This window comes from Salvia splendens, chromosome 7, assembly GCF_004379255.2.
Source record: "Salvia splendens isolate huo1 chromosome 7, SspV2, whole genome shotgun sequence".
Classification (NCBI taxonomy): Eukaryota; Viridiplantae; Streptophyta; class Magnoliopsida; order Lamiales; family Lamiaceae; genus Salvia; species Salvia splendens.
In genome coordinates, this window is record NC_056038.1 from 35,607,293 (window position 1) to 35,632,736 (window position 25,444).

The 25,444-nt window shown below is 35.8% G+C and overlaps 3 protein-coding genes across 7 annotated transcripts; all 3 read left to right on the forward strand.

Moving 5' to 3' along the window:
* The first annotated feature begins 467 nt into the window (after positions 1–467).
* Positions 468–3,677, forward strand: LOC121742512 (probable transcription factor GLK1). The gene is made up of 6 exons (XM_042135671.1): positions 468–1,247; positions 1,523–1,663; positions 1,986–2,312; positions 2,404–2,451; positions 2,541–2,672; positions 3,349–3,677. Exons 1-6 carry the CDS (start codon positions 819–821, stop codon positions 3,496–3,498), a joined length of 1,227 nt encoding a protein of 408 aa, XP_041991605.1. The 5' UTR covers positions 468–818; the 3' UTR covers positions 3,499–3,677.
* Positions 3,678–7,234: 3,557 nt separating this feature from the next.
* LOC121742399 (glutamate--cysteine ligase, chloroplastic-like) lies at positions 7,235–14,250 on the forward strand. Of its 3 annotated transcripts, none has more exons than XM_042135523.1 (17): positions 7,235–7,405; positions 8,128–8,453; positions 8,743–8,893; positions 9,156–9,263; positions 9,836–9,928; positions 10,866–10,949; positions 11,060–11,128; positions 11,195–11,265; positions 11,381–11,449; positions 11,787–11,880; positions 11,975–12,064; positions 12,147–12,227; positions 12,593–12,685; positions 13,172–13,252; positions 13,412–13,481; positions 13,759–13,849; positions 13,935–14,250. In XM_042135523.1, the coding sequence occupies exons 2-16, from the start codon at positions 8,137–8,139 to the stop codon at positions 13,845–13,847; spliced, it is 1,560 nt and encodes a 519-aa protein (XP_041991457.1). In that variant the 5' UTR covers positions 7,235–7,405; positions 8,128–8,136; the 3' UTR covers positions 13,848–13,849; positions 13,935–14,250. The 3 variants fall into 3 exon arrangements, 2 of the variants coding, with proteins under 2 accessions (XP_041991457.1, XP_041991456.1); XM_042135522.1 differs by having other exon boundaries at positions 7,235–7,396; XR_006038045.1 differs by lacking the exons at positions 13,759–13,849; positions 13,935–14,250 and having other exon boundaries at positions 7,235–7,396; positions 13,169–13,252; positions 13,412–13,451.
* Positions 14,251–20,090: 5,840 nt separating this feature from the next.
* Positions 20,091–24,699, forward strand: LOC121811412 (probable transcription factor GLK1). Of its 3 annotated transcripts, none has more exons than XM_042212268.1 (9): positions 20,091–20,350; positions 20,463–20,545; positions 21,772–22,095; positions 22,398–22,538; positions 22,732–23,064; positions 23,136–23,183; positions 23,316–23,441; positions 24,151–24,279; positions 24,382–24,699. In XM_042212268.1, exons 3-9 carry the CDS (start codon positions 21,784–21,786, stop codon positions 24,418–24,420), a joined length of 1,128 nt encoding a protein of 375 aa, XP_042068202.1. In that variant the 5' UTR covers positions 20,091–20,350; positions 20,463–20,545; positions 21,772–21,783; the 3' UTR covers positions 24,421–24,699. The 3 variants fall into 3 exon arrangements, with proteins under 3 accessions (XP_042068202.1, XP_042068201.1, XP_042068203.1); XM_042212267.1 differs by having other exon boundaries at positions 20,091–20,336; XM_042212269.1 differs by having other exon boundaries at positions 20,093–20,348; positions 24,151–24,699.
* Positions 24,700–25,444: the final 745 nt, after the last annotated feature.

Consider the following 25,444-nt stretch of genomic DNA (forward strand, 5'->3'; position numbering starts at 1 on the left):
CATCCGGATTGACCAAGCCAAATCCATTTAGTGACCAATTAAACAAAAAAGGAATATACTAGGATTGGTTAACCCTAATTTCAACACTTCACACATTGCAAATTTGCAACACTTATTCGTTCTAGTTTCCTCCTCAGTTGTCGTGTGATGCAATCTCGTTGTGTTCTATAGTACGATTAAAAAACAATTACTCGTTTTGATGTATCGTTGGAGATAGTCGTTTTACAGGTAAGAAGAACAAAATTCCAATGTGACCGTGTCTACCACAAGCACTACTACGTTACTATTGTATACTGATAAGATCCCTATCATTTTACTGTACAACAGATATACATTAGCTAATACTATAACATATCATTCCAATTCCAATCCTGTTGCCATTTTGCCTCTCTCTTTCAACTCACGAGCAAACGCTTTACAGTCTCACACAGATTTTTTTGAAACTTCAAAAAAAGGTCATCCACAAACCCTCATATACATACAACGTACATCTTGGGAAATTTTATACATTTATGTATATAATATGCATAAAACCAAAAAAACAATAGCATAAAAACAAACTGTGCTTGAGAGCCCCCTCCTTCACCAAATTGTGGTGGACATCTCATTCCTCCCTCCCTCTCTCTCTGTGTCTCTACTTGCTTAAACTGGCAAAAATTTGGACTCCGTCAGATTCAAAATCGATAAATTTTCAATCGAAAAACGTCGTTTAAGTTCACCTCCTGTCAAAGTTTACGTCGCAAGCAATCCAAATCCAACACATATTTATCGATTGCACAAATATTTAGCGACAGAGAGGCTAACCGATCGGATTAGTAATGCTGGCTGTGTCGCCGCTGAGGAACCCTAGGAATGAAAGGGAAGGCGAAATGGAAGCCTTCTCGATCGACGAGAGCGAGTTTCCAGATTTCTCCGGCGGAAATCTGCTCGACAGCATTGATTTCGACGATCTCTTCCTCGGAATCAGCGACGGCGACGTTCTGCCGGATTTGGAGATGGATCCGGAGCTCCTCGCGGAGTTTTCCGCCAGCGCGAGCGAGGAATCGGAGGTGAAGACGACGACGATCGACAAATCGGACGACGAGAACACCTCGGAGAATCAGCAGCAGGAGATGATAACTCCTCCTCCGGCGACGGCGAAGGCGGAGGAGGAAGCTGTGATGAATATTGATAAACCGTCGCCGAAGGAGACTGAGAGAGGAAGGAAATCAATCTCTCAATCCAAAAACGGGAAGAGGAAAGTTAAGGTAATTAATCGTAATTAATCATAGCTAGGGTTTATCCGAATGGAATTTGAATTTTTTTCCCCAAATTTTCTCTCTCGTATTTATGAGTCTCCCGCGATTCATGGGAAAGTATACGTATATGCATATATAGGTCACGAGAATCTGTGTGTGCAATCCAATCTCCTCCTATGAAATGTAGTTTTCAAAATTAATGAAACCTTAGCCAGAATGTGTGTGTGTTTACCAAATTAGGAGATGAAGAAAATTGAATGAATTTTTTGAACTGTGTGGGGTAGGTGGATTGGACGCCGGAGCTTCACCGGAGATTCGTGCAGGCGGTGGAGCAGCTCGGTGTTGACAAAGCCGTTCCTTCGAGAATTCTTGAGCTCATGGGAATCGATTGTCTCACTCGACACAATATTGCTAGCCATCTTCAAGTATGTTTCGTTATATTTATGCTCAAGAATAATTTTAGTTTTTGAGAAATTTGGAATTGGCTTTTTCCCATTATTGTTGTTTTCAGTACTTCTGCATAATAGTATCAGTATTTCTGCACTTGTCTGCAAATATTTGTCTTTTAGAAATTTGGACACTTATTTATTTATGAAGTTTTGCCACATATTTTGCCAATTTTTTTAATCCGAAATTCACAGTATTTCTTCATTCATAAGTGTATTCCAATTTTGCTTCCCTTTATTCTTTCCCCTTCAAATAGTATTATCATAAAATATAATCTAAAGAAATGGATGGGCTATGCAGAAATACCGGTCCCACCGGAAGCACTTGCTAGCCCGGGAAGCCGAGGCAGCGAGCTGGAGCCAGAGGCGGCAGGTGTACGCTGCCGCCTCGGCTGGCGGGAAGAGAGAGCATGTAAGCCCTTGGATTGCACCAACGATGGGGTTTCCGCCGGTGTCTCCAATGCCTCATTTTAGACCCCTACATGTGTGGGGTCACCCATCCCTCGACCAATCAGGAATGCCCATGTGGCCAAAGCATCTAACCCCTCCACCGCCGCAGCATGGCTGGCATCCAGCTCCGCCGCCGCCGGCTGACCATCCGTTTTGGCTACCCCACCACCACAACCATGTAAGTTTGTCACATGCACTCTTCAATTAGCCTCGTGCAATTGATTAGTCAAGGACTCATCTTGCTTGTTTGTATGTATGTCTTTATGTAGGTGCCTACTCAGGGTACGCCTTGCTTCCCGCCGCATCTACAGCCCACGGTAATATTGAAATTTCGGTATACTGTATTATCTGTATTTTGTATGAATAAATAGATTATAATTTTATGGGTTTTGCAATATTATCACAGAGGTTTCCACCTCCGGCGGTTGCAGGCATACCGCCGCCTCCTGCCATGTACAAAGTGGAGCAGGGCGGCATCGGCAGCCCGATGCCTCCATCGGGGCAAACACTTCCGCAACCCCCTTCCGACATTCATCCGGTGAGCCTCTTTTCTTATATACTCTCTCTTTCTACTTATAAGGTTAATTGCCAATAAACTCTAAAAAATAGTAGTAGGTCATTTTCTATTTGTCCACGCATTTCAAATTTTGAATTATAAATCACAAAATTTCTAAAACTCAATTGTCACATTTAATTGAATTTTTTTGTTTTTTACTTTCTTATGCTCAAAATTAGGCATTTTAGTTGTGGGCGTCGTCAATTAACACACATATGCATCACTACTCATCTAAATTACCCAAAATTTTACACGTGCACGTCAAATTAACATCGTATTTGCCCGGAAATATCGTCGTGAGACGATTAAGAATTCTTTTAAACACTTTGTTCTTTGTCATTCCAATTTTGAAATATTCGGGACATACCAGTATTGACAAAACTTCGTGATTTTACAAACAATTAACTAATGCTATAAATTATATATCTACAAATTTTATAGTTCTAAATTCTACTATTTAGGATAAACTCTTTTCATAGTGAGACAATTAAGTGCGTATGGACCATGTATAGAGATAAGACGATGCATTTAAGCAGCATGTGACGATAGAAAAATCTCTTTGTTTTTAACATAGAAAACAAATCTTTTTTTTAAAAAAATAATTTGATTTCGTGTGGTTAATAGTACTATATATAAATAAAAATCATGGTGGGTGCAGTCGAAGGAGAGCGTGGACGCGGCGATAGGAGACGTGCTGTCGAAGCCGTGGCTGCCGCTGCCGCTGGGGCTGAAGCCGCCGTCCGTGGACAGTGTGGTGGTGGAGCTGCAGCGGCAAGGGGTGCCCAAAGTGCCACCTGCTTGCGGCTGAGCTCCGCCGCCAAAACCAATTCGACGACATTTCAACAACTCTCTCTTTTTTTTCTGAATTAATTGTTCTTACTTCTTGCTTTGTGTACAAGATGAGGATGGTGAAGCTTTGGACTTGATTAACTTTTTGTAATGTGAATTATCTTATGATCATCATAAATATATAGAGTCTTACACGGATGGAAAACTTTCAATTTAAATACTCCATTTTATGTTGTGAAGTATTTATTTTTTGGCATAAAATTTCATGAGTTTTATGGTGTATTGTTCACTATATATATATATGTTTAAGTATGGAAATAAAATAAAATATAACACGTAATCAAATAAAAATGTTTTTAATGAATTCGGACAAAATTACTCCTAAGAGTAAATGCGATCAATTTGATCTTATTATATATGCATTCATCGATCAAGATTCATGTCAAATTATAATTTATTAAAATTAAGTTGATGGCCACCATTTGATTTTCTATTTGTATTTTGCACCATTATAATTTATACATTATTAGGTAGCTAGCTAGAGGTTAAATTGAATAATGTGTTTTTTGTTAGTAATACTAACAAGTGATGCTAAAGATAGTGGTAAAAGATGGAGTACTGCTATTAATCAGATATTTACCTTTTATTTTAAATCAAACTATAAATTTATGCATACACAGTGAAAAAATGATTAATTATTAACATACTCCCTCCATCTTAGGCTAATTTTTCTTTTTATTTCAATCTCATAAAAATAATTCATATCTATTTATAGAAATATTTTATCCTTTAAATCTTTTATTTTATTCTTTATGAGTCTCATCATCTATATTTTTTTTTCTTTTTTCTTTTTACTTCACTTACCATGCATTAAAATCTATATCATCATTTATTAGTCCATATATTTCTTTAGGAAGGGAGAATAATATATATATAATAAATATACTCCATATAGGATTGCGTAGTCAAACAATAAGTCAACAATCACAATATGAAAAGACACTTTGTTTAATTTTATAGGTAAACGTATTGTATGTATTGGGATAATGTTTAGATTGACAATTTGGTAAGATACATGACTCACCTATTTTAAAATTATATTTTAATTATTTATCTTTTCTATTAAATTGCCTTTAATATAAATACATACATATGTAGGGATAGGGGAGTAATGAATTGCTAACTCATCATTTAATTGCTAACTACAACTAATTTAAGACCATAAGTTTTTAGAAAACTTGTGGTCTATAATTTGCCACGTGTAATTTTTATTTTTATTAATTAAATCGAAAAAGATAAAAAAAATACCAAATTAGGGTTTCGGATGAAAATGTCAATATAGTGTTTCAAAAATATCAGCACAATGCTTTGAGAATGTCTACACAGTGCTTTGAGAATGTTAACACATTGCTTATATTGACATTCTACATGTATTATATTGATATATTTTAGAGTAAAGGCTAAAATTGGTCCTGAACATATGCTCATTTTATCATTTTGGTCCTAAACATTATCTTTTGAATTTTTTGGTCCTGGACATTTCAAATCGGATCACAATTGGTCCTCCGTTAACAATTCCGTTATTTAACGGTCAACGATTTTAATCACAATTTTGACCAACTTAAACAATTTTTAATTATTTAATCATCAAAAATATTTTTTTAAATAAAATCATAAAATATTTGATTATTTAATAATTGTTTAAGTTGTAATAAATAATTTATGATTTTTTGATGATAAACACAAGTTTGACCAACTTAAACAAATTTTAAGTATTTAATCATCAAAATTATTATTTTTAAATAAAATCATAAATAATTTAATTATTTAAAAATTGTTTAAGTTGTAATAAATAATTTATGGTTTTTTTATGATAAACACAATTTTGACCAACTTAAATAATTTTTAATTATTTAATCATCAAAATTATTTTTTAAAATAAAATCATAAATAATTTTGTTATTTAAAAATTGTTTAAGTTGGAATAAATAATTTAATTATTTTAAAATTATTTAATTATTTATTTCTAATAAATAATTTATGATTTTATTTAAAAAAATAATTTTGATGATTAAATAATTAAAAATTGTTTAAGTTGGTCAAAATTGTGATTAAAATCGTTGACCGTTAAATATTAACGGAATTGTTGACGGAGGACCAATTGTGATCCGATTTGAAATGTCCAGGACCAAAAAATTCAAAAGATAAAGTTTAGGACCAAAATGATAAAATGAGCATATGTTCAGGACCAATTTTGGCCTTTACTCTATATTTTATATATCACGTTAGACATTTGTTACTATACGAAAAAATTGAAAATTTTCAATTTTTTTTCAAATTTTGACATCGGAACATATTCAAGTGAGATCTCGTTAGAATCCTTATGAAACTATCTTTAATTTGATATATGTTGTAGGATATTTTTCAAAAGTTATATGCATTTTAAAGTTATGAGATATTTTTCAAAAGTTAGTTACAACTAATTGGTTGAAAATTGACCTTAATACCCTTATTGATATTTTTTGTTGATCGTATTGGCATTTCGGGGATGATGATCTAGACACTAGACTCTTAATTTGAATATCTAATGACTATTATTTAGTTATAGTTAGCAATTAAGTATTGAGTTAACAATACAATACTCCCATTAATACTAAGATTTAAATTATTTTTGGCTACGTTAATAAAATTTCTTTGGCCGGTGTAAGAAAGGTGGGGAGACGAAGGTAGAATGGAAAAGATTAAGTAGACACCGTTACTAGATACGGAGTGATTAAATGTAAGTATTTTTAGCATTAAAACTGTAGAGCTATGGCTTACCACACATGTTATTATAATAAGAATAAGAATATATTATGCCTGAAGCCAAAGGTCTCGGGTTCGAGTCCTCCGTAGCGCGACATTTAAATTTTATGTTCATTTAACCATAAAAAAAGAATATATTAATAATTCTAATTAAATGCTATTCAGAACATTTACATACTTACTCTTTCTCATCAATTTTAAATGGAAATTACGATCTTAATTTATTTTCCCTCATTCTCTCCACCAAAATTATTTAGAGGCAAAACTAAATTAGTAATCTATTGCTCTATTTTAATAATTACTATAAGAAGTTTAAAATCTAAATTTTTTTAAAAATTACAAAATTGAAATATAAAAAATACCTATAAAATTATTTTATAGTTTCTATTATTGGAGGTGCGTGGACAGTCATGAGTATCGCTGTTTTTAATATAGTTATACAAAATAAGTTCAAAATATGAGCAGGTCATTCCTTATAAAGAAAATAATTAATACTCCAGTAAATATACTTAATTAGCATGACAAACTGGGAAAGTCAAAATAATGAGTGGAAAAAGAATTGACGACATTAACCATTTAGCTCTAAAATTTTTTACTCATATAATTTTGTCAACGATATAACTCTTTGTTTGTTAAAGTCTCATTGCAAATATAACTTTTTTGAATTCATATGTTACCTTAAAAAATATTCTCCACTACTATTTGATTTTAGAAACAATACTTATTTTACATTTAACTAGAGTCTCTTATTTACAAATAAAATGTGCGGATGTTTTATTTATTCTAAAGAAAATCTTTATTTATATTTAAGTATTTAACCGAAGTCTAATTTACAAATACAAGATCAATAGTTTTTTATAAGAGAAGTCTATTTTATACAAAGTTTTATTTATAGAAAGTAAAATTTCATTTATAAACTTACAAAAAAATTTATGACAAATGAAATGGACCACAGCAAAAAGAGTGAACGGCGCCGCACATTATAGTACCCCAATCGCCATTCTTTCCCTCTTTCGTTCAGGTTTCTGCTCACCAAATCCTACTGTTAATCACGCCATTTTCCATTGCTGTGACTTGTGCTTCTGATTCTGCTTATTTGAAGTCGATTGAAGGTGGGTAAGGTATCGAGTTTGTTTCGTTACTATTGAGTGTAAGGCCACTGTTACAGACTCTGCATTTTTTTGTTTTTTTTCTTCGGTTTTTTCTGGCGTTGGTTTCTACGCCATGGATTCGGTGTATTTCTCGATTTAAATATTAATTTACTATAGTTTAAGTTTCTCCTTGATAAGACTTAGTTGTGGATTACTCTAAATTGTTTAATTAGTTAACGGAAATAAGTGAGCTGCTGAGAATTTGTAATTCAAGTCCGATGTTATAATTGTTGGTGAATTGTGTGTGTGTATCGGCGTTAACATATGTACACCAGCTAAAAAATTGTGAAGTTTCTGATTATGGAAAAAAATGTGGAACATACACTGAAACAGGGTTAATCTGAGCATCAGCATGTTTAGAATTTTGATGATCATTCCGCTACTGCTTCTCCGGCTCATAAGATAATATTTTGCACCATTAACATGAGAATCAGTATTGCTTTGATTTGCAGGTTTTGCAAACTTCATTTAAGAATTGAATGAAAGATATAATTGGCACTGATGTGTGCATTGAGTATTTAGTCTGATGGTACCATACTATTCTATTGCGTAATATGATTGAATTTTCATAACAAAAATGTCGAGAACGTGTGTAGTTCGATATTTTGTTATGTACCAGTCTGTTGATTCGATTGTGAACTACATACTCCATTTCTTAAGCCCAATATTGGTTCTTTGATGCTTTTATGCAGGTGCTAGTCATGGCATTGATGTCCCATCCTGGGTCATCTCACAGCATTCATTCCAGGATTATACAGTGTAAAATTAGGCAAAATGGAGTTAATAGCTTTGCCAACACAGTTGACTCGGCCAGAATGCGGTCCCCTTCTTGGAGTTCCCTGAAGGTGAAACCAAGCCTGAGTTCCGTAGGCATTGGATTGGGAAGCAGGCATGGGCGCCAGGTAACCGTTGCTGCAAGTCCTCCTACAGAAGATGCTGTTATCTCGACCGAACCACTTACAAAGGAAGATCTCGTAGGTTACCTTGCTTCGGGTTGCAAACCCAAGGAAAACTGGAGGTTGAAGTTATAGCTTTTCTTGGTACTAAGATTTTGATTGCATCTTGTTCTTACAAAAAGTATCCTCCAGTTTCAATATGTACCGATGTGCTTCTAGAGTTGCTATTCAGCATTTCTTGTTAGTTCCAAACACCAGTACTTTTTTTGTTTATTTGAATTTTATGGATGGATTTTGCTTCATTATAAGAATCCAACTTCTAGTTTACATAGTATGATTATGTATACTTTCATTGTTTTATTTTAATAAAATCTGATAATTGATGAAGCCATATATCATTATTTTGTACAGGATAGGCACTGAACATGAAAAGTTTGGGTTTGAGATCGGAACATTAAACCCCATGAAATATGAACAGATAGCAGAGCTTCTTAACGGTATATCTGAGAGATTTGACTGGGATAAAATAATGGAAGGTGAAAACATTATTGGACTCAAACAGGTACGTTATTTATTTCTTCAATTCCCAAAAAAATATGTGGCCGTTCCTGAATAATCTGTCTACGCTATGCACAGTGGTTTCCTTGTAAAATTAGGCAATTACTAATACATATTAATTGCTAAAACTCCTATTCTATCAGGACACATATTGCCTGACTTAATTCCAAGTTAATGATTAAGTTAATTCAAACAACACTATTCTCGTATCTGAAATCTATGATGCTAAGGACACACTTAAAATTTATGTTTTTAATAACTGGCAGAATAATCAAAGTATCTCGTTGGAGCCTGGTGGCCAATTTGAGCTTAGTGGTGCACCCCTTGAAACTCTGCATCAAACTTGTGCTGAAGTCAATTCTCATCTCTATCAGGTTAGTAGATCTGTTTTGTGGTACAAACTTTGAGGAATCTAGTGTTTTTGGTAATCTGTTTCTTACACGGAAGTTTCATTTGTTTGTTTGTTTGTTTTCTGATATGCTTTGGCCTGGATGAACATATGATTGTCTCTTGTTACCTCAACTGCATGAAAAGAGGAACTATAGTTTTGCACATATTGACTTCTTTAACTTGAAAAGTTATTTCATCTGATAAATTTGTTCCTTTTAGATGTAATGACAAACCAGAATTAGTGGGAATGATATTGACTAGAATCGATTTCTATCACGAAATCATATGTTTTTTAATCATATTATAAAAAGATTTATTCAGAACGCAATGCGCCTTAAATGAGAGCAGCTGTCCTCAGAAGTATAGTTCAGCCCATGGGCCCTTTAAATTAGGTGCCTTTATTTCATGTATGATGCATCTGATCGAATTTTGAGAAGAACCTCCCGATGCCCAGTCCATTGAATTTGCAGAAATTCTCTTTAAAAATCTGAATTCAAGGGATAATAATCAGTTCAATGAAATACACTGGATGATATAAGTTTAATGAAATGCTCAGGTTAAGGCTGTTGCAGAAGAAATGGGGATTGGATTTCTAGGAATTGGCTTCCAGCCCAAATGGAGACGTGAAGACATACCAATAATGCCCAAGGTAACATCACTTGCACTCATATATTTAAATTTCAAATTATCTTGAGGCTGAAATTTCTAGGAATAAGAAACCTAATCATCTACTCTCTACATATAATGCAAGTTATAACACGTTCGACAATACTCTTAATGATAATGTTATGATGCCATATGCACCACTCTTGAATGCTAATGACAAACTTTCAAACAATGCCCATAGCATGACAGCATATCTCCATCTCATTTCCTGAGGAGGTTGCGATTGAAATTTGAAAGATAATGTCTCTGCATGTTGGGTTGAAAATCGAGCAAATGTGTCAAATAGTTATTGTGCCATTCTCTGCTCAGGGATTAAGAAATTGTTCTTGAAACATATAAGATATTGATACTAGAGGCAAAATTTAGAACGGAGAAACAGATAGAAAATTTAAATAGGTGAAAGAAGGTAAAAATGGATTACTTAAATGAAGGAATTTATGCGTCTTCAAGTCAAACTTGGCTATATATATGTTGAAACAAAATTGGTGCATAACTTGTAGTCTTGACTATCTAAAAGTGCTATTTTGTACTATACCCACTTATTATTAGCTAGATACCCATAGATAGAAACCATGTTGGGGAATTGAGTTGTAGATTTGGACACAGTTAGACAACTACTCTGTCTGGCATGTTCTCATCGCGGTTCTAACTGATCGTATGTAGAATTTCCAATTTTCACTGCACACTGATCTTTTAATTTTCTTGAGATGTTTCAATCAATTGTACATATCTTAATTCCGGATTGTTTTTTCTCATATGTTTTGGGATATTGTATTTCATCATGGCATATGTGTTTCCTTAGTTATGGTATAATGTATCGCATATTGCAATTTGTCCTTGCCAGGTTCGAACAAGTTTTAATTCTTATATGAGATTTGTTGAATTTCTATCTATACTGCTGACAACATAACTATTCTCAGGGAAGATATGTAATCATGAAAAATTACATGCCCAAAGTTGGGTCGCTGGGACTTGATATGATGTTTAGAACATGTACTGTCCAGGTGAGGAGTAATGCTGAATTTTAAGTTGGATGTCAATATACTGTGTTCACTCTTCCCTTTCCAGCTACATAGATGCTTTTTCAGGTTTGTTTTCACTTTTTCTTTTATAGGTGAACCTGGATTTTGATTCCGAAGCTGATATGATAAAGAAATTCCGGGCTGGTCTTGCCTTACAGCCTGTAAGTTGCCATTACTCTTTTGAGGGAAATAATTAATGTATGGGATCTAATGTTTTTATTTAATAGATAGCTACGGCATTGTTTGCAAATTCACCATTCACTGAAGGGAAACCAAACGGATATCTTAGCATGAGAAGGTAGTTATGATGTCCCATGATTAAAATAGTTCTGTTTTTTTACTGCCCTGAGTTATATGTAATTGATTTTGGCTTTCAATAAGTTGTTGAGATGATAATTCATGTTTCTGCACAGCCAAATATGGACAGATACTGACAATAACCGGTCTGGAATGCTTCCTTTTGTCTTTGATGACTCTTTTGGGTAAGTCCTCTACAGTACTATTTCTACATAGCCTGTATGTTTATGTCAGCAGTGTACAAGTTTTGTCACATCTCCCAGAATAATCTCTCTTTAACTTTTGATTTGTGGCATGTATGTGTTGATAATAGAAAGATGCAAATCTAACTAATCATAGCAACTAAACACAATGTAATAAAAAAAGCTCAAAGTAGATGTTTCCTTTTGACATTCCTCATTTGAAGTTTTCTTATTCTGTTACTAAATCATAAAGAACTTTGAGGCACCTATGATTTTGTTTTCATATGTTAATGGACTGTTTGTATGATAGTATTTAGTGCGAATTTGTTTGCTGGCATAGGTTTGAACAATATGTAGAATATGCTCTTGACGTCCCAATGTACTTTGTCTATCGGAAGAAAAAGTATATAGATTGTGCTGGAATGTCCTTCCGGGTATTTACCTCCACCCGATTCTTTCTATTTAGATTCTTTCATGTAATTCTGCTGGGCGTGACATGACTGTTATTCTCTTATAAATCTTCTGCAGGACTTTTTGGCTGGGAAACTTCCTTCTCTTCCAGGTGAATATCCAACTCTCAACGACTGGGAGAATCATTTAACAACAATATTTCCGGAGGTTCGTATTGTGAATGATTAAGCAAAAATGGTTGGCAGTTATCTTCCCCGCTTTACTAATATCAGTTATTATCTTTCCCCAGGTTAGGCTTAAAAGATACTTGGAGATGAGGGGTGCTGATGGAGGACCTTGGAGGCGGCTATGCGCACTACCTGCATTTTGGGTACATTCTCTTAATCTGCATAGAATTTTATATTGTTCTTTGTTTATGTGGTTTATATGCTTGCGTTTATCAAACTATGAAAATGAGAACATAAATATTTTCAGGATTTATAAAGAAAAATAATTGGTGCTGCATGTGCTTTAAGTATGACACTTCTCGAGCTCTTCATATATTGAAGGACAAGGGTGGTGGGGTTGATAAGGAATGTGATATAGTGAGAACAAGCCTAGACATAGCTGTATACTGCATGTTCATAACATAGAAGATGAACTAATTCAAGATTCCGAATTTGCCAAGTCTTTATTCAGGTTTTTGACCACTGAATTTGGTTTGCTATAGTCTATACTAAGATTACTGTGTTTCAGGTTGGTCTCTTGTATGACAATGATTCTCTGCAAAATGTTCTGGACATGATAGCAGATTGGACACTCGAGGAAAGAGAGATGCTTAGAAATAAGGTAACATCCTCACTATTTAATGTCTAAGAAACGGATATCCAAGAGGTCTTGAGCGTATGTCTTTGCTAATTGAAAACTATTGGTTCATTTACTATGAATATTTTAAAAGATTTCTGCACGTCCCAGAGGTGAGGTATGTGCTTTTACTTTGGTTTATCTTGCTGAGAATCAATGTTATTCCAAAAGAACTTCTTTCCAGTTGACTTGAGATATCTTCACAAAATTAGTTAATGTTGGGTAGAACAATCATTTGGTGAGACAAAATTTAGTCTGCTTCGACAAACCTAAGAAGATTTGTGATGAAATAATGGGCAGAGCCACAGAAGGCTAATCAGCATGTTACCTTCCTTAGCTCTGTAATTTCTAATTTATGTCTCTCTCATCTTCCAATACACACACTCTTTAATAAACCCCAACCTTTTGAACTTGCGAAACTCATTTATAGCTAGCCATGAAGATCCCTTTTAATCTAAAGTTTTGTAGTAGGTCCCAAAGGAGGGGCTGAAGACGCCATTTCGTGACGGCCTGCTGAAGCATGTCGCGCAAGAAGTTCTCAAAATTTCCAAGGTGACTTAAATAACAGTAATCCTGTTTTGTCTTGCTCTGTCCTGGTTTCCTATGATTTTTACGTAATAGCTTTCACTCAATTACTGTGACAAGGCTAGGTTAAGCGGTCTTGCTATTTCTGTGTCTACTGTTCATCTTTCGTTGTGTTCTTTCTCATAGGATGGCTTGGAAAGAAGAGGCTTCAAGGAGGCTGGATTTTTAAATGAACTGACGGAAGTCGTTAATACAGGTGAGCACCGACCATCAAACTGCTACTAGTTTCTTTTCATGCAATAAGTTCTCGGAATCTTGTCAAATTTGTTTCTCATCTTTTCCAATATTGACAAATGGTCACTAGCACTCAACAAATGTTCAAGTATGTGGTGGCTTAGCTTGTATTGTTTTGTCTCGTGAAGCTATCTATCACCCAAAGCACCCCACCCCCCCCTTCGTGCTTGATTATTAATCGACTTTCTTTTAATACTACGATTTTGGCTTGATGTTTTTTGTGAAAATTCGTAACACAGGCATAACTCCAGCGGAAAAGCTCCTCGCTCTGTACCACGGGAAGTGGGGACGAAGTGTCGATCCTGTATTTGAGGAGCTGCTCTACTAGAGGTTGTTTGAGAAATGAATATATACTAAGCATGCTTGATATTATTTCATTTTGTTATTATTGACATTTTCCATTCTTTTTTTCAAGATTGGAGCAGGTCAGTTTGATAGTACCAAGGCTTGGGGTGCAAAATAATGAGTTGTAAGTTTTTTTCAAGAGGATTCAATAATGGTTCCCCTTAGTCGAGGAAGTTTCGGTTACGACATGTTTCAATACGTTCTAAATTATCGGATTTATGAAGACATTTCATGTTTACTCTTTTCTGTTCGAGTCTTACATTGCAGTTGCGAATCGCAAACTAGATGAGATATATTGATTTGTAAATTGTATTAAGAAAATCGTAAACCGGGTTACAATTTTCCGGGTTCAAGAAAATCGACATGTTATGATGCATTGTGATGGATATTGCTGCTCCTTGTTCGCATTCATGCACCTAAAGTGATTCGAACTCTCAATCTATTGTGACCCAAGTTTCACTTCATGCCTAGTACTATGTGATATGCAACTTTATTTTTCCTTAAAGCAAATGTAGTTTTTTTTTATTTAAAATGCATAAATATCGTCAACCAACAAGGATATTTGTAGTGCTAATTTATTTCACAACACAACTTATAAGATTGAAATATATCTCAAACCATAAGTTTTCCTAAAACAAAGGCAAAATTTACCAAAACGACATAAAAGTAATGATGGTCTTCAAAATTCAAACATACCAAGTTCGACGAAACAATTCCAGCAATAAACTGTTCGAAAGGTTGGAGCAATAATAGCATACATAATCATTAATGGATCGACAACAAAAAGAAATTACTAGAAATTGCATAGCTTGGATATTGAAGTATATGATTCATTAATTGCATTTATAGTTAGTTGCTGCATATAAATACAGAATGCAATAAAAGAATAGTTTATAAAGTCTTATGAAAAGAATAATACTCATTAATATGGAGTACTAAGTAATTACTCTTTAATGCTCAAATCTATTCATACTAGTATTATTCTCTTTTACTTGCTCTTTGTTCTAGAGACATTCTATTAGAATGAATCTATGGAGTTGGCTGGTCATAAACATTTTTTTTAAAACATTTATGGCAGTACTAAGAGCATCCGTAATGAGGTGGACGATAGGTCGCCCGATGCCTCGGGCGCGCCATCGTCCGCCCACTGTGGGTGCGCGGACGATGCCCGATGCATCGTCCGCACCCTATAGATCGTCCGCGGACGATACGCGGACGATAGGGCATCGTCCGCCCATTGTGGACGATGAAACGCGTTTTTGTTTTTTTTTTCTTTCGAATTTTTGTCTATTTAAACCTCGTTTGTCATTCTATTTTTAATACGGACATTTCTCTCATCTCTCACATTGCATGCGAATATTTCGATAATCTTTCACAAACAAAAATGAACCACGACGACGACTGGAGTACCTCAGAGGGCGTTAGTCGGACCTTGACGCGAGCCTTATTCGATGCCGTCAATGACGCAATGACGGATTGCTTAGCCGAAATGCAGCGCGAGGAGGAGGCGGCGATGGCGGAGCAGATCCCCAGGCCTATTCGACGTCGGACATTTGTCTGCCGCGAACACGCCGTAGCTCACGAACGTCTATTTGCAGACTATTTTGCCGAGCAACCACGGTGGAGCCCGCCTGTTTTTCACCGCCGGTTTAGAATGCATCGTTATCTTTTTCTCACCATTGTCCAGACGTTGGAGTCACGTGATGAATACTTCCAGTATCGGGAAGATGGCCTCAGTAGACCCGGACTTACGCCGTTGCAGAAGTGCACGGTTGCACTCCGGCGGTTGACCTACGGCACCACGACGGACATGTTTGACGAGTACCTTCACGTCGGGGAGACAACTGGCCGCGAGTGCCTGAAGAGATTTTGTAAGGGAGTTGTGGAGGCTTACAACGACACATATTTGCAAAAGCCGACTGTTGTGGATTGCCAGGGCCTTATGAAGATGCACGAGACGGCGCACGACTTTCCTGGGATGCTAGGGAGCATCGACTGTATGCACTGGGAGTGGAAGAATTGTCTGGGGGCGTGGAGAGGCGAATTTACTAGTGGATACAATGGCAGTCACCTGACGATGATCCTCGAAGCCGTCGCTGACTATCGGCTCTGAATTTGGCATGCTTACTTCGGTGTAGCGGGGTCGAACAACGACATCAATGTCCTCAACTCATCCACCCTCTTCACCGAGCAATGCAATAGCAACGGCCCGGCCATCGAGTTCACTGCCAACAGACGCCAATATCACATGGGGTACTACTTGGCCGATGGCATATACCCAAGGTGGCCTGTTTTTCTGAAGACGATCAGCTGCCCAATGGGTGAGAAGAGAGTTTTATTTGCGCAAAAGCAGGAGGCGGCGCGGAAGGATGTGGAGCGGGCATTTGGTGTGCTCCAATCACGGTGAGCAATAGTGAAAGGGCCGGCGCGTCTCTGGTTCAAGGAAGCCATCGCCGATGTCATGTATGCGTGCATAATCTTGCACAACATGATAGTCGAACACGAAGGTGGAAGCGTCACCGATTGGGCCGATGATAAAGGTGGATCTAGCTCCAGCACGACGACTGCGCCCCACCCTCGAGGATTACCGACGGGCTTCAATGAGGTTCTATCTAGACAGACCTCAATGCGCAACCAACAAGACCATGCTCAGCTCATGAACGACATGGTTGAAGAAGTTTGGGCCCGTAACCGCCGTCGTTGAGAATGCGTATTTTTTAAATTTGTATTGTAATGTATTAATTTTAAATGAAATGAAGGTTTTTTTTTCCAATTTTTGTAGTTATTTAAATATTCAAATAAAAAAAATGCTTATGGCGGCCTTTAGGGCGGCTTATAGGGCGCCCTACTGCAGGTGGAATGGTAGGAGAATAAAATGCTGACGTGGCGGTGCATAAGGCGGACTTTAGGGCGTCCCATTGCTAATGCTCTAAGTTAACAATCTTATTTACTGAAGTTCATATGTTATTACTCTTTTCTATTTATTTTAGAGAAGATGATTTGACTTCAATGAAGGTTATGACCTTATTAGAAAATTATACTCTTCATGTGAATTAAATATTTTATAAAACCACTAACAAATTAATATTTTTTGTTAAAATTGAAATTATGTGATCATATTATCCTTCATAATATCACATCATTTAATACACATTTTGATATGATATGTTATGTTGAAATAAATTTCCATCAAAATTGGCAAAGCATTTATAGGTGATGGGAATCACAAAATTGGAATTTTCCATGTTAGGAAAGAAAATTGAAACAAATCACTATGGCATGAGGCTCCCAAAGCAAGTACTTAAAGGGTTATGTGGCTTATTTGGAGCCTCACAATTTTGTTTTGGACTTTTCATTGTCAATTATTATCTCAATTTTTATAACTCTCTCTCTTGTAATTATTCACTCCTGTTCATATGGGGTCATTCTATTTTCATTGATACAGTACTATTCATTTTCCTTTTTATGTACTATCTCCAACATCAACAAAAATCATAGCAAAACAAGACCAACAGAAATGAGCTATTTTTGGGACCTATACAATATATTTTGCTAGTTATATTCCCATTTCAAAATTTTGACTATAGTGTATTTTTTGTGGAATCTTGAAAATAACAAAGACAAACACAACACTATTTGAAAATGCTAATAATTGTACCCATACAATGTGGAGTGATAAAAAGAGGTATGATTAAAGGATGGATTTGACTAGTTGAAAAAACAAGTGGCCAACATCTAAACATAGTGGTTTTCTTCTCACCTACTATAGAGAGCAACATAATTCGGCTTTTTTGTTTACTAAAATTAATTTGTTTTTGAGATTATTCAATATTGAATTGCTTCAAGATTATAAGATTATCCGAGAGTAATTTTATTTAAGGAGAAAAAACAAGAATCCTTAAACTAATCATATATGCTAATGTTTTGATTCAGTATCAGCTCTATAAACTCCACCAAACAAGGTTTATAAAACTCAATATTATCTAATTCATCGAACCTCATACTTTTATTTGGGATTATTTTTATTCATTTTCCTAACTAATAAAACCATCTTTTATTCACGTGTATTTTTCGGCACGCAAGTCAACCGATAATAGGTTCATAATATAAACCACACAGTCAGCAGGGCATAGCGCAGTTGGCAACGGAGGAGCAGATCTTGCTGCAATGAGCCTGGGTTCGAATCCCACTGCTGTCCTATAGTTGCTTCCATCTCTCACTCACAAGTGTGAGGCCTTGGGAGATGGGCATCTGGCAGCCAGTGGGTTAAGGCCTCCCCCTTCTCTCACTCACAAGTGTGAGGCCTTGGGAGATGGGCATCTGGCAGCCAGTGGGTTAAGGCCTCCCCCTTAACGGGCTACTGCATATCTTGATTGAACCCCCTCACATGATGTCGGGCCGAAGTGTAGGGGGCCGCCAAGGCGACGGAATCGCCTTTTGCTGCAATAATATAAACCACACAAACTATAAACGTCATATTTTTGGTACTTTTACGAGACTAATGTGATCTATATTTTTAAAATTATAGCAAAATTTCCATTTTGGATCAAAACCAGTAGTGCATTATTTTAGGAAAGTACTAGGTATTCCTTATTTTACCATGTACTTCAACACATGGTGTGTTAAAATGAAATAAAATAGCTACAAAATAATGTGTGTGAGCAGCCTGCATATGAAGGAAAAGTAGGGAGACATTCATGTTTGTTTGGAGTTCTTTGTGTGCGTTTATGTTTATTTTACTATTGTTTTATTTGTTTCTCTTTAATATTTTGTGTGTGCTTTTTTTTTTGTGGAATGTGTGCTTCAAGTATTTTATTTTTACATGCATTATTTTAAGTTATAAATTTGCATGGTCGATTGCAGATAAAAATAGAACAATATTAACAAATGTCTCATATATACAGTATATAACATAATAATGGCATTATATATATTATGCATATAGAAAAAGAAGGATTGGTAACTTTTTTATTGTATTTTTTCTGAAGAAACTTTTACTACTTCAGAGTGTAAAGAAGATTGTCTTTAAAAAAGCTTTATATAGATAAATTAAAAAGAGTAATGATGAAATCAAGAATTCTTGTTTGATTTTGAATCAATCACATTGGGGATATGAATATTCCTCGTCGCATACAACAGAATGTGGAAATTCACATATATACCGGTTATTTGTATGCTAAATTGTTTATTGAACTCTCAATTTTATAATACTACTATATTATAAATTAAATTGTTTATTGATCCCTCAATTTTAGTAAAAAAAACTATACTACTCCATAATTTATCAAGTATCCAGACATATGAATCCAGTATTTATTACCAAAAGTGAAAGAATTACATATAGATGAAGAGAGACTAGAAGATAGAGTCCTTGAATTATTATTTGTTGAACGCCTATTTGAATATTGATATGCACCCTCAAAAAGTGTGTTTAAAACTTTATTCATGCAAATTATTTTAAACATTATTATGGCATTGTTAAAGTACCCCTTTGCTACTAGCTATCATCACTAAAAGATTGCTTAATCATTTGTTTCATTTTATTACTTTTTTTGTGTTTTCTCTTTAATTCTTTATTTTCATTATCTTTAAGACCTCGTTCTTTCAAATTTAATCTATTAATTTCATATATCCTATTCTCATCACTTCATTTTTCACAACCATGATTCATATCTAAAGTGGTAGTAATTTTTTGTCGAATTTCGATGGAATTACGTACTACTAGTATTTAATTTTGTTATTACAATTACACAAAATGATGCATGAGAATTTCTATAATATACTGGAGTACTACTATACTCTAATTTAACTTTTTATTTCACACTCTCTAGTAAAAAGCCATATCGTTATAATTGCAAATGAAGATTATAAACATAATTACATAAAAGGAAACGAATAAAATAAATTGAATATTCAAATTTAAAATACACTATAAAAAATCAATGCTGACAACATACTCTCGAAACGTCATAAATCAATGTGTATTTAATATTTTCAAATTGATTAATTTTATTATGGAATAATACGATTTAATTTTATCGATTAATCATTAATGTGAATGAGCTAACATTTCTACTAATGCAAATGCGACTCTATTAATTTCGTTTTGTGAATATATGTCATTAAAAAAATCAAAACTTTTAATCACCTAAAAAAGGAAAGGCAAAAATAAATGATAATTATCTTTAAGTGAAAATAAGAAACTGAAGCCACAAATAACGTAGTTATGATCACAAGCTTTTTGCAGGCACTCACTCATTCTCACTCATAAACTCATTAATGACTGTTAGCTCTCAGGAAAGAGAGAGAAACGAAAAGCGGAGGAGGCGATCAGAGCCGCGCAGCGAATTAGCGCGCACGTGACCGATCTCTCGCCGATCCAAGGAAGCACCGTTCGCCGCTGCTGATTTCGAGCTGCCGCCGTTCCGGTCCGCGCGCATGCCGTCGGAGACGGAAGAAACGCGAGGATCTCGTGAGTTTTGAGGTGTATGTTGTTTTGTGGCGTGATTTCTGACGACGCGTCGGTGTCTAGTGCTTTTGATTTGGAGTGGAAGTCGGTGCAGTTTTTTCTTCTTATAATTGTTTTTTCTGATTTTAGTGTTTCTGTAAGTCGGAGAAGTTGGCGGCGAAGCTGCGGAGTCTGATCCTCTACGGCAGCGAGTTGCGCTTTGAGAGCATGAGGTTCGTAGTTCCTTAATTTTGTGTTTTGCAGCTCATTACGGCGAGAGATTTGTTATTTTGAGTTTATTCTGAAATTGAAGCTGCGTAAGTATGTTGTTCTATTGGATGTTATTTATCTGAAGTTTAGTGCTTCTGTACCAATAATTACTTCTATGGAATAAATGTTGTGCAGTTAATGTTTATCAATGTTGATAGGAGGTGCAATTTAGAAGAATATTAGGCGTTTATGTGCCATTATTAGACAAATACCGATGTATTGCAATGTGTATGTTGTTTGTTTATAGCTAGGAAGGATATAGTGAATATTCTTCTCTTTAATAGTGTAATTGTCCATAATTATTTCTCAATAATTTTGGAACATTATGATAATATTATATCTCTTACTATTCAGCATACGTATACTTCATTTGATGTAGCGTTGTGGACTTGGTGGGAGGAGTAAAATGGAGTTTCAAGGATGTGAACGCATGGGGATTCAAAAGGCCTTATATAAAGAGAATAGCGAAACTACAGATTTCACTAATGCATGGGGTCATTAATTGTGTTTCTAGAGCTATTATGTGCATTGGATAATCTGTGGATTTGGCACCTATCTTTTGTGACTACATCTCCCTGTCTTTTAAATCGGCAGGACATATGAATTCAATGTTTGTTTCTCTAACTCGTAAGGGAAATTAGGCCATCCGCTCTCTTGTGCTTGTTGTGAAAGTTTACTGGAATCAAATTAAGTATAAAGTCAAATTGGGATTTCTGAGATCCAGTTCTTTATAATTCAATGACACTAGAAAAAAAATCAGAAAATAGGAGAGATTTATAGCTAATGCAGTTTAGCATCTTTCTACCAGAAAGAGAATTGATGTGCAACCTAGTTTATATAGCTTATAATATCAGCAGCAATGTAGAAATTTCTATTATAATTATGGAAGGAGAAAAAGTTTTTTTTTTATAATAGATATTTTATTGAATGTTTGTATGCAGCAAATTTACATTAGCACTAATGTAGTATCTACATCATTATGGGATAACGCACTTGAAGTTTTTATGTGTAAACTACCATGGATGTATAAAATACTGCAGAATGCTTTGTGTCCATCAATGAGTAAAAGTGAAAGACAAAAGCATGATGGACAGTTAGTTTGTCAATGAAACGTAATGAGTTCTTACCTTCTGTAATGGGAATCTGCTTGACAATGCTGACGTATTGTTGGGATCACCAAAATATGCAGCTGGACTTGGAGATGGACCGAAAAGTTTGTGCTCAAATCTCTTCTAGTGCTTGTGACGAATCGGAGATGAGTTCTAATGCTACTGGATCTGTTCAAGTTGACATAGATGATGAAGGAAATATTCTTATCAAAGAAGAAAAGGCTCCTGCCGCTTCTGCCTCGGCATCAGCCTCAAATCATGGTTCGGGGTCAAGCATAATTCAGGAAGAAGAAACTGTGAGTGTAAAGGAGAAATTGGTGGCTAATCTGTATCCCAGAAAAGTTGATAAAGGAAGAAAGTCATCAGCCCATACAAACAGTTCTTCAGGGAAGAGGAAAGTGAAGGTAATTACAAGTCATCTAAAAAAACTTATAACTTATATTCAAACAGTTTAGGCTCGATATATGATTTTTTTTTCCTTATTTGGAAAACCGATACACATTAAATTGCTTCTACCAACTTAATTTCCACAATCATGCTTGTGGAGTGTGACATGACACATTTACTATAACCATCTTAAGTTTAGTGCTTTTATGAACATTAGTTTAGGATTGATGTTGGGCTCCAGTGAGTGAAGTAGGCTGAGTTGCATTCATTTGACTTTTGGAAAGAAGATGCTGAATGGCTTCTCAATTTATGTGCATAGGTGGATTGGACACCTGAGCTGCACAAACAGTTTGTTCAAGCAGTTGAACAGCTTGGCGTGGACAAGGCTGTGCCTTCAAAGATTCTTGAGCTTATGGGAACTGATTGTCTTACTCGCCATAATATTGCCAGCCATCTTCAAGTATACACATACCTTTTGCTTTTTATTTCATTTCTTCTTCTCTGTTACTTCCAGAAACAGGATGCATCAACTCTTAATCTCATTTGTAAAATGGTTTAGTTTACACTACTAGGTTGGCTAATTTCTTATATTTGACACCTTTTTCTGGCTAATTCAATAATGTGTAGTCAAATGAGTTTCTCTTAATTTGCAGAAGTATCGATCTCATAGGAACCATATGCTAGCTCGAGAAGCAGAGGTAGCAACCTGGAGCCGAAAGAAGCAGCTATACAGAACCACAGGGAGCACAGGCAAGAGTGATGCAAACTCTTGGGCTGTACCCGCCACGGGGTTCCCCCCAGTGACATCAGTGTCTCGTTCTAGACCCTTCCATGTTTGGGGTCATCCATCGCCAAACCAATCGTTGGTTTATATGTGGCCTGGTCATCCAGCCTCGTCACCGTCTCCTCCTGCTTGGGGTGCTGGTCATCCTCCGCCGCCATCTCTACCTGGGGACCATTCTTTCTGGAACTGTCACCACCAAAATGTAAGTTCATCACTTATATATTGTTCTGTGGTTACTCTTCTGGTCCTAATGGCTCCTTTCTACATATGTAGGTTCCTGCACAAGGAATGCCTTACTATCCCTCTCATTTTCGTCAACCGGTAACTACAAAAAACATACTATTTGTTTGATTTTCAGTGGCATCACTGTGGTTTTTCATGTTCATGTCTAATCTGAAAGTGTCGATTCGCATAAATGATGATATGTTTCCATTTGACCAAACAATGATGCAGACATTTGCAACTCCACCGGTCCAAGGACTACCACCTTCTTCTATGTACAGAGTAGCACCAAGCATTGGTGTCCCTGTCGGCCTAACTGGACAAAAAACGGTACAACCACTAATGGAACCTCACCTGGTGAGATTTTTTTATTCATCCCTTTACTTCGCATCACTTTCGTACAAAAGGCATTTTAAGATGGTCACAGAGTTGGTAGCTGAAAAAAGGATTTGAGTTTGACTGAATCAGTTCATTGGCTCTTTGTTCTAAATGCTGTTAGTTTCTTTCTAGCTTTCCGACATCCAGTAAGAGCCGAATGTATCTAATTTAACCAGTGAACAAATTGTTTCCAGCAGTAACTAAAAAACTTACGAACCTAATGATCACAGACAAAACTAGGAACAAAAGTGTCTCATGATTTACTTTTATGTAAAGACTAAATAGCCTAAACTTAAGTTATTGGAAGGTAAAACTAAACTAAACTAAACAAGAATTAAGAAATCAGCGATTCATTGTAAAACTTAACTAAAAAAATAATATCATTAGCAACCTCCATCCAGGATCTTCTCTTAAACTTCCGACTTGGTTCTTTAACTGCGTCATCCTAGCATTATTATTGTTACTATTGAGACTCAAGTATCTACACTCTGGTCTATTTACATTATATTTGAATCTTGTAACACCACTAGATGATGCGTACGTACTAAATCTGTATCCTGTGTCACATGAAAGTGGTAACTAGATGGAGTTTGAATCTATCATGGCATTACCATCGATGTTAAAGCTTGAAGTATGTTGTCAGAATTACCTTATGTTTCTGACTCCAGAGTCATAAATGTTGTGGCAGTCGACGGAGAGCATAGATGCAGTTATAGGGGACGTCCTATCAAAGCCATGGCTGCCGCTACCACTTGGGCTCAAGCCCCCATCCACAGACAGCGTCGTGGTGGAGCTGCAACGCCAAGGAATATCAAAGGTACCACCAATCCGTGCTTAACCAGAAGCTCGTACGATCTCTTCCATGTTACTTAGGTGGAGATTATCTCCATGTGCATAACTTGTCTCCTCCACCCCTCAGTCCTCCTCCGTTCTTAGTTTTGTCTGCCTGATGAGTTGAATCGAGCTACTCCAGCGAAAGTTCTTATATGAATCGCGTGAGCATAGAGCGTGAGCATAGACGACGACGTGACATAATCTTTGGCACCAGATTCATATGAATTTTCCATATAAGTGGAAGTATGGAAGTCGAATGTTGTGAAAATATTTGTAAATGAGGACACTCTGTGACTGGCTTTAATCCAACAGTAGTCTCAACTGAGGACACCATGCACTGCATGGTGTCCCTTGCTCTGTTTTTCTCTCACATGCTATCTGATTTTTTATGATTTGAGATCCACACATTTGTCCCATTTTATGCACTTCATCATCTCTAAAGATAAAATTTGATTTGGTGCAAAATTGATCGTGTGCATGTATGTATCTTTTAAAAAAATCGTAGTGTGCATGTATGTATCTTTTAAAAAAATCGTATACTATAATTTTGGTTGGAGAAAACGGTTTTATAATTTCTCGTCCCATGTTCGACCCATTTTTTGGTGGTGTTGTGAATGCTATCCCTCAGTTGCGCCTCATGTTCGACCCATTTTTTTCGTGCAGTTGTGAATGCTCTAAAAAGGGTTTTTCCAACCATTTATATCAACTTCAAACCCATATTTGATCATATATGTCACACAAAAAACAATTTTACTTCAATCATTTACACTATTTTTGAGTATATATTTCATATTATTTTAACTATTTTTTTCTCAATTCTTTTTTATTTTATCAATTACATGTTAAAATCCGTATTATCTGCAAATGACCTATTTCTATGGAATGGAGGAAGTACATCGTATATATCACTCTTGAAAATCATAGAGACACAATGCAAAGCCCAATCATGGTTTGAAAGTAAAAGTTGGGCGTTGTAAGAAGCCCAATTTTGCATCTCCTTCTACACCAATTCACACCTTGCTTGGCGGAACTATCCTAAATAGGCAATGGTTCAACGTTGCCTATTACCTCGTTTAACCTTGCACGTGCTTCGCGTCCAGTAAGAAGTCTGGATGAGCAAAATGGCAACTGGGTGCAATTTGGTGCTA